At 44.7% G+C, this 8,240-nt stretch overlaps 4 protein-coding genes across 4 annotated transcripts; 1 reads left to right on the top strand and 3 right to left on the bottom strand.

The window, feature by feature from the left end:
* Window positions 1-973: 973 nt before the first annotated feature.
* LOC128629743 (histone H2B-like) lies at window positions 974-2,755 on the top strand. The gene has a single exon (XM_053678496.1). The coding sequence runs from the start codon at window positions 1,018-1,020 to the stop codon at window positions 1,390-1,392; it is 375 nt and encodes a 124-aa protein (XP_053534471.1). The 5' UTR covers window positions 974-1,017; the 3' UTR covers window positions 1,393-2,755.
* Window positions 2,756-2,826: 71 nt separating this feature from the next.
* Window positions 2,827-3,737, bottom strand: LOC128629741 (histone H3). The gene has a single exon (XM_053678494.1). It carries the CDS (start codon window positions 3,345-3,347, stop codon window positions 2,937-2,939), a length of 411 nt encoding a protein of 136 aa, XP_053534469.1. The 5' UTR covers window positions 3,348-3,737; the 3' UTR covers window positions 2,827-2,936.
* Window positions 3,738-3,921: 184 nt separating this feature from the next.
* LOC128629616 (histone H2A) lies at window positions 3,922-4,308 on the bottom strand. Its single transcript, XM_053678349.1, has one exon. It carries the CDS (start codon window positions 4,306-4,308, stop codon window positions 3,922-3,924), a length of 387 nt encoding a protein of 128 aa, XP_053534324.1.
* Window positions 4,309-4,603: 295 nt separating this feature from the next.
* Window positions 4,604-6,076, bottom strand: LOC128629733 (histone H1-like). The gene has a single exon (XM_053678483.1). The coding sequence runs from the start codon at window positions 5,499-5,501 to the stop codon at window positions 4,899-4,901; it is 603 nt and encodes a 200-aa protein (XP_053534458.1). The 5' UTR covers window positions 5,502-6,076; the 3' UTR covers window positions 4,604-4,898.
* Between the last annotated feature and the right edge of the window lie 2,164 nt (window positions 6,077-8,240).

The raw sequence follows: 8,240 nt of genomic DNA, 5'->3' as shown, positions 1-8,240 counted from the left end.
AACGCTCTAACACCGAACGACGCGAACACAACGGCTCTTTTAAGAGCCACCCACATGTCTAGAAAAAGAGCTCTTCCGTGGGGGGGGGGAGGCTTTTTCTTTCGTGAAGCATAAGGCATCAAACGCTGTACAGCAGTAGCATAAGTGGTAGATCTATTTGTATTTTTTTGTAATAATTCTCTCTCTCTCTTTTATATATATATATATATATAACTCCGTATATATTCAATATTGTATTATATATAATATTGTACAGTATACAATATTAGATACATATATATTAAATATTGTAACTTGTTTGATTAAAACAATTTAGATTTTAGTAGAAACTTCTATATTTCTCTTTCTCATACGCACGCATGCATGCATATATAAGAGAGAGAGAGAGAAAAGTGGGGAAGTCAAGTTTTTTCTGTTTTTTCAAGCATAAGGTATCAAACGCTCTACACAAGTAGTAAAAGTGATAGATAAGAACTGTCTGTGTACATAAAAGGAATTTATTTTTGTTTTTTTGCACATCTTTATTTTTTTTATACATTTATATGCACAGTATTAAATATTATAACGTGTTTAAAATGAGTTACAAGACGGTTTTAGTAGAAACTTACTTCCGCATTTCTTTCTCTCTCTCTCTCTCTCTCTCTCTCTCTCTCTATATATATATATATATATATATATATATATATATATATATATATATATATATATATATATATATATATATATATATATATATGTGTGTGTGTGTGTGTGTATATGTATATGTGTATAATTTTTTTCAAGCCAATTGTTTTTTCATAGTGCACGTTGCACTGTAAATACAACGGCGGGAAGGGAAACAAAGCGTAGCGGAGGAGGGAGGAGCAGTAGGAGGCGCCATGCAGGAGGAGGTATCGAATTTTGGCCAATCAAAAAAAGGTGACTTGTGTGGACGTCATTAGCATGTGGGTCTGTAAATAGAGCGGGCGCGAGGCGGGCGTTAGTCATTTACTGTTCGTTTATTCGACAAGCAGCATCATGCCCGATCCAGCCAAGACCGCGCCCAAGAAGGGATCAAAGAAAGCCGTGACCAAGACGGCCGGCAAAGGAGGCAAGAAGCGCAGAAAGTCCAGGAAGGAGAGCTACGCCATCTACGTGTACAAGGTCCTGAAGCAAGTGCACCCTGATACCGGCATCTCATCCAAGGCCATGGGCATCATGAACTCCTTCGTGAATGATATTTTTGAGCGCATCGCCGGTGAGTCTTCTCGTCTGGCTCATTACAACAAGCGTTCCACTATCACCTCCAGGGAGATCCAGACCGCCGTGCGCCTGTTGCTTCCCGGTGAGCTGGCCAAGCACGCCGTGTCCGAGGGCACAAAGGCCGTCACCAAGTACACCAGCTCCAAGTGAAGCGCGTTACCGCCGTCTTCATCAACCCAACGGCTCTTTTAAGAGCCACCCACTTTTCATACAAAGAGCAATCTATTTTCTTTCGCTTTCTCTCTTGCTGTGTGTGTGTGTGAGTGAGAGAGAGGGGGGGCACTTCTGAAGTGCTGCTCTCCCACGAATGTTCAGGCTTTTGGGTAATTCTAGCAGTCTGATAAATGCAGAGATGAGTACAACTCAACAGGGTTGTAGCACGGTTTCTCGGGCTTGTATAATCTGAGCAATGCAAAATGGGGCTTTAGCAGCACAAAGTTATTCATATTAAGACTAGCAACAGGAAGTAACTGAAAATGGTATTCTAGTAACACATAGAAATTCAAACTAAGGTTCTAGAAGCACGTAAAAGTTCTAAATACTGTTGTAGTAACATGTAGTCATTCAAAACAGTGTTCCAGCAGCACGAAGTCATTCAAAAGAATGCTCTAGCAGCATAGAATACAACACACACACACACACACACACACACACACACACAAGGCAATAGCGGAGTTGGGATAAAGGGCATTAGGGTGACTGTGTTTTGTTAGGGTCAGGGAGGAATCCGACCGAGCTAAAGAGGAGGAGGCCGGATGGGCTGGCTGGTGCTAACTAGGCGTGCCTGTTTGGCCCGGGACTACAAGAGCGGAGCGGAGCGCTGCGTACGAGTGGTGAAGCCCTGACACTGGCAAAGACAGAACGAGTCTTCTGACCTACACCTATAATCACATTTTCTTGTTGGACATGATTTCTCCCCTACAACTAACAATGTCTTACTCTCGTCTTTGCTGCTCTGTTCAGCTCTTCCTACTTTCCTACTGACTGTTTCCCACCCACCTAGTCAACTTTTATTCAACATTTGTTCTTTTCATCTAGACTTTAAATTTATCTACTCTTCACCATCTATTCATATGCTTTCAGTTTGAATGAAAGTGATACTTATATGTTTCTACTAAAACCGTCTTCTAACTCGTTTCACACATTAAATAATATTTAATACAGTGGACATTATATATGTATATGTGTATATATATATATGAGAGAGCGAGAATATCCACAAATAGGGAATAAGATTTCAAAGATGAGGTCATGTCTACAATCATTAAATTACAAAAACAATTATCATGGACGGGACAAAAGGGATGATGGATGAAATGTATGTATGATGTAATAGCTCTTGCCCTAAAATCCGCTATTTTACAGACACAGCTCATTACTGTGCATTGTATTGTTCGGACATAACCACAATTAACGGCTCATCTATAAAAACAAACATTATGTAATACTCATAGGACTATATTTATCATGAAAATGCAAAATAAATAACCAACCTTTCTAATGTTGATAAAAATAGAAAGCCGTGCACTTCATTTACACACATACATATATACAAACATTATTATTACTGTTCCTTCTCTCTCTCTGTACCACGTTCTAATACTTAAACTGCCCAAGAAAGAAAATTTGCTGTTTTGTGAGACGAGGAAGTGGCTCTTAAAAGAGCCTTTGTGTATATTAGACGGAGTTGTGGTTTAAGCGCGTTCTCCGCGAATACGGCGGGCCAGCTGAATATCCTTGGGCATGATGGTCACTCTCTTGGCGTGGATAGCGCACAGATTGGTGTCCTCGAACAGACCGACCAGGTATGCCTCGCTCGCCTCCTGCAGGGCCATGACGGCCGAGCTCTGGAAACGCAAGTCGGTCTTGAAGTCCTGAGCGATTTCTCTCACCAGGCGCTGGAAGGGCAGCTTGCGGATGAGCAGCTCAGTAGACTTCTGATAACGGCGGATCTCCCTCAGAGCCACGGTGCCGGGCCTGTAACGGTGAGGCTTCTTCACGCCGCCGGTAGCCGGCGCACTCTTGCGGGCAGCCTTAGTGGCGAGCTGCTTCCTTGGCGCCTTGCCACCGGTGGACTTACGGGCGGTCTGCTTGGTTCTTGCCATAGTGTCGAGCTCTGCGCTTCACGGATAGAAAAACAGGATAAACGGCGCGCACGAACGCGGCCTTTTTAAGCCATAACGCCACCCTGCGCTGATTGGGCATCTCGAACGCGCTCGTCTGCTATTCGATAGAACGTTTTACGTCACCTGTTGACTATTGGACCGTCTTCTCTGCCTCCGTTCGAAACACAAGACGCCCGCCACAATTCTATTGGCGCGCTCTCTGCTTTGTTCATTAGGAACACACACAACGCCGTCACAAACCATTTTCACTCCTCACACTTCATTTAACCAGCACGCTAACTGCTATTATAGTTCTTATAGTCATTACTTAAATATGGTATCAAATCATGACTAGAAAATTATCGAGTCCTTTTTTATTTATAAATATGCTGTCTTAGAAGTGCACTTTCACCCCTTAGATTTCATTTAAGCAACAGGCTATCTACCACTATTATTATTATTAATAAACGTGCTGACTTCAGTAGAAAAACGGGTGTAAAAACTGCACTTTTGAAGCAGAGATGGTGGCTCTTAAAAGAGCCTTTGGGTACTGACAAAGCAGCGGTGGACGAGTTTACTTGGTCTTGACGGCCTTCTCGGTCTTTTTAGGCAGAAGCACAGCCTGAATGTTCGGTAGCACACCACCTTGAGCGATGGTTACTCCGCCAAGCAGTTTGTTCAGCTCCTCGTCGTTACGCACGGCGAGCTGCAAGTGGCGGGGAATGATACGAGTCTTCTTATTATCACGGGCGGCGTTACCGGCCAACTCCAGGATCTCAGCGGTCAGATACTCCAACACTGCGGCCAGGTAGACCGGAGCGCCGGCACCGACGCGCTCGGCATAGTTGCCTTTACGCAGAAGCCTGTGCACACGTCCCACGGGGAACTGAAGTCCAGCCCTGGATGAACGAGTCTTGGCTTTAGCTCTAGCCTTTCCGCCGGTTTTTCCTCTGCCACTCATCTTGATGCTCAGATCTGTTCTAACAACAACTCCGAAATGAATGTTACACCCTGAGCTCTCCGTGATATAGACAAAACGGCCACTCTCTTATTCGCTAAGAACGAAGTGGCGCATTAGCCAATCATAAACAGGCCGTCGAATTCCAGCGTCAACCCTCCCACCCCTGTTTGTGCGTGTGTGGGTGAGAGAGAGAGCGAGCGCGCGAATGAAAACAGACAGAAGGGAATATTCATACAAAAGCACGAAGTAACAACTATAAACTGAATTTATTTATTCTCATCATTAACATTGATTTATTATGTATCAATATGTTATCCTACATATTCTGTGATCGTTTTGGAGATCAGGAATGACGTTTAGGAATCACGATCAGGATTCTATCCTACTGTACTAAAATCAGCATCAGCTTGTGGCTATGTTCACATGATATGTAGTAGATATGTGTATCCGTACTATTGTATGTTTCTAACGTGTATTGCTTTGATTCCATAAAGCTTGACTGAAAATGAATTGTCGCTCTTTAAAGGAAAATATGGGTGGCTCTTAAAAGAGCCGTTTAAGGAACAAAAGCATGAAAGAAACAAACGTCTTTACTTCTTTTTGGGTGCTGCCTTCTTCGCCTTTGCCGCTTTAGGCTTTGTGGTCTTGGGCTTGACAGCTTTCGCTTTCTTGGGGCTCTTGGCTGCCTTTTTAGGGGTCGCGGGCTTTTTCGCCTTCTTCGGGCTCTTGGTGGCTTTCTTTGCCGCGGCTGTGGGCTTCTTCGCCTTCTTAGGAGATTTCTTGGCCGCGGCGGCGGGTTTCTTGGCCGCTACCTTCTTGGGCTTCTTAGTAGCGGCGGGCTTTTTCGCTTTGGGCGCGGCTTTCTTCACGGGCTTCTTGTCTTCGGTCTGCTTCTTGTTCAGCTTGAAAGAGCCAGACGCGCCGGTCCCTTTGGTCTGCACTAGAGTGCCTTTAGTCACGAGACCCTTAACAGCGATCTTGACGCGGGAGTTGTTCTTCTCCACATCGTATCCGCCGGCAGCCAGCGCTTTCTTCAGAGCAGCGAGAGACACGCCGCTCCTCTCCTTAGACGAGGAAACGGCTTTGACGATCAGTTCGCCGACGCTAGGGCCGGCTTTTTTTGCTCTCGAAGCTGCTTTCTTCTTGGGCGCTTTGGCCGGCGCGGCGGCGGGAGCGGGTGCGACTTCTGCCATCTCTCTTGGAACTACGTAGAATACACGAGTTGTACACTGTACGTTAGTGTGTAATACAGGACGATCCTCCGGGCCGGGCTTAAAAACAGATATGAGAGCGTTGTAGACTCAACTCGGGCGCCACTGAATGAATGCACGGACGCGGCGCGCGCTCAGATGTGTTTTCTCATGGCATTTCTCGGTGAAAATCCCACTCGCAAGACGAGATTCAAAACGTTGAAGCACACGCTGAGCGAGGACGGGCTTTCTAGTTTCTCCCGTGGCCCGGCCTGGCCGGCTAGAGAGCAACAGTCTTGTGCAGCGGACATGAAAAGGCGCGGCGCGCGTTGTACTCAAGCCGGCGGGCTACGCATTTGGTGCGATGTGGTGTGTAAAAACCGGCGAAAAGCAGGCACGGCCGTCGTATGCGTTCTGGGCCGAGTTAAAGAGGAGCCTTGTGAACGAGCCTGATGTCTTTGCAGCTGTCGAGTGGTGTGTGTAGTATCGGAAGCAGAGCGCGTTGGGGGCCGTGTAAAGCACAGCGCGCCTGACTATAGGCTCCGCTATAGCCTTGTGTGTGTGTGTGTATGTGTGTGTGTGTGTGTGTGTGTGTGTGTGTGTTGTATTCCATGCTGCTAGAACATTCTTTTGAATGACTTTGCGCTAATGTCACATTAGCTCGAATGACTAGGTGCTACTACAACAGTATTTAGAATTATTATGCGCTTCTTGAACCTTAGTTCGAATGACTACGTGCTACTACAACAGTTAGAACAGAGATGGTGATTTTTGATTTGGCCCGCCATGCCATATGTGGGGGGGGATTTGATTGATGCTGATCTTCATTTCTAATTTAATTTTTTTATTAATTTTAATTTTGAGCTACAAAAATGTAAATTGAAATTAAATGTAGAGAATAAGAATTAGAATTTTATTTAATGTACATGCGTACTTCAAGGCCAGCATGCATTGCGACAGTCAACAAACAGGTAATAATGGAGAGATCCAGGCACTGGCACACAGACAAGAGGAAATTTAAAAAGATTTGGCAAGTTGACTTTTTATTTACTGAAATCAATTCAAAGGCACTGTGTCTAGTTTGCAAGCAGTCAGTTGCTGTTTTGAAAGAGTACAAAATCCGTCATTATGAAACAAAATGTTCTTCAGCTTTCTCAAAGGACAGCGGCGAGGCATGAAAACAGAAGGCTAACGAGCTGCTTGCTAAACTTCGATCTGAGCAGAGCGCGCTGCTATGTCCTTCATCAGCTCAAGAAAGTGCCACACGGGCCAGCTATCAGATTTCTTGTATTTTACATCAAGAACAGCTATGTGCCCAATCCATCGGGCTTGTGGACGTGATGCCGTCAAAATTGTGAATGATATACGCTCCAAGGCGCTCTCTCACCTGCAGTTCAAGGTACTGTTGGATGAGATGGATGCACAATATGGTGATGTGTTGTACCACCAGGAGGTTAGATGGCTGAGCAGAGGAAAAGTTCTCAGGAGATTTTTTGATCTGCGTGATGAGATCGGAGCTTTTCAGGAAAGCAAGATTGGTAGTATTCAAGAGCCCATGGATAAGAAATGGCTTTCTGACCTGGCTTTCCTGGTGGACGTCACAGAGCTGCTCAATGTTTTAAATGTTCAGTTCCAGAGAAAAGACCAGATTATCACCCAGCTTTTTTTATCAAGTCAGATTATACAAGCCCGAGAAACCATGCTAAAAATTTTAGCTTCAGAGTAAAGAGGATAAAGCAGTTTCAAAGGAGAAGTTTACACAACAGTCCCATTCATAGAGAAACAAGCTATTCTTCGACTGAGCAAACTTTGCATGGTCGCTATCATTCATTAACACGGCTAGCATGCTAGAAATCACTTGCTCACTTTCATTCAAACTGAAAGCATATGAATAGATGGTGAAGAGTAGATAAATTTAAAGTCTAGATGAAAAGAACAAATGTTGAATAAAAGTTGACTAGGTGGGTGGGAAACAGTCAGTAGGAAAGTAGGAAGAGCTGAACAGAGCAGCAAAGACGAGAGTAAGACATTGTTAGTTGTAGGGGAGAAATCATGTCCAACAAGAAAATGTGATTATAGGTGTAGGTCAGAAGACTCGTTCTGTCTTTGCCAGTGTCAGGGCTTCACCACTCGTACGCAGCGCTCCGCTCCGCTCTTGTAGTCCCGGGCCAAACAGGCACGCCTAGTTAGCACCAGCCAGCCCATCCGGCCTCCTCCTCTTTAGCTCGGTCGGATTCCTCCCTGACCCTAACAAAACACAGTCACCCTAATGCCCTTTATCCCAACTCCGCTATTGCCTTGTGTGTGTGTGTGTGTGTGTGTGTGTGTGTGTGTGTGTTGTATTCTATGCTGCTAGAGCATTCTTTTGAATGACTTCGTGCTGCTGGAACACTGTTTTGAATGACTACATGTTACTACAACAGTATTTAGAACTTTTACGTGCTTCTAGAACCTTAGTTTGAATTTCTATGTGTTACTAGAATACCATTTTCAGTTACTTCCTGTTGCTAGTCTTAATATGAATAACTTTGTGCTGCTAAAGCCCCATTTTGCATTGCTCAGATTATACAAGCCCGAGAAACCGTGCTACAACCCTGTTGAGTTGTACTCATCTCTGCATTTATCAGACTGCTAGAATTACCCAAAAGCCTGAACATTCGTGGGAGAGCAGCACTTCAGAAGTGCCCCCCCTCTCTCTCACTCACACACACACAGAGCAAGAGAGAAAGCGAAAGAAAATTG

This window comes from Ictalurus punctatus, unplaced genomic scaffold (assembly GCF_001660625.3).
Source record: "Ictalurus punctatus breed USDA103 unplaced genomic scaffold, Coco_2.0 Super-Scaffold_100, whole genome shotgun sequence".
NCBI lineage: Eukaryota > Metazoa > Chordata > Actinopteri > Siluriformes > Ictaluridae > Ictalurus > Ictalurus punctatus.
This window is presented reverse-complemented; position numbering and strand designations above follow the sequence as displayed.

Coding starts and splice junctions, on each gene's coding strand:
- LOC128629743 (XM_053678496.1), top strand. CDS start 1,018: ATGCCCGATCCAGCCAAGACCGCGCCCAAGAAGGGATCAAAGAAAGCC.
- LOC128629616 (XM_053678349.1), bottom strand. CDS start 4,308: ATGAGTGGCAGAGGAAAAACCGGCGGAAAGGCTAGAGCTAAAGCCAAG.
- LOC128629741 (XM_053678494.1), bottom strand. CDS start 3,347: ATGGCAAGAACCAAGCAGACCGCCCGTAAGTCCACCGGTGGCAAGGCG.
- LOC128629733 (XM_053678483.1), bottom strand. CDS start 5,501: ATGGCAGAAGTCGCACCCGCTCCCGCCGCCGCGCCGGCCAAAGCGCCC.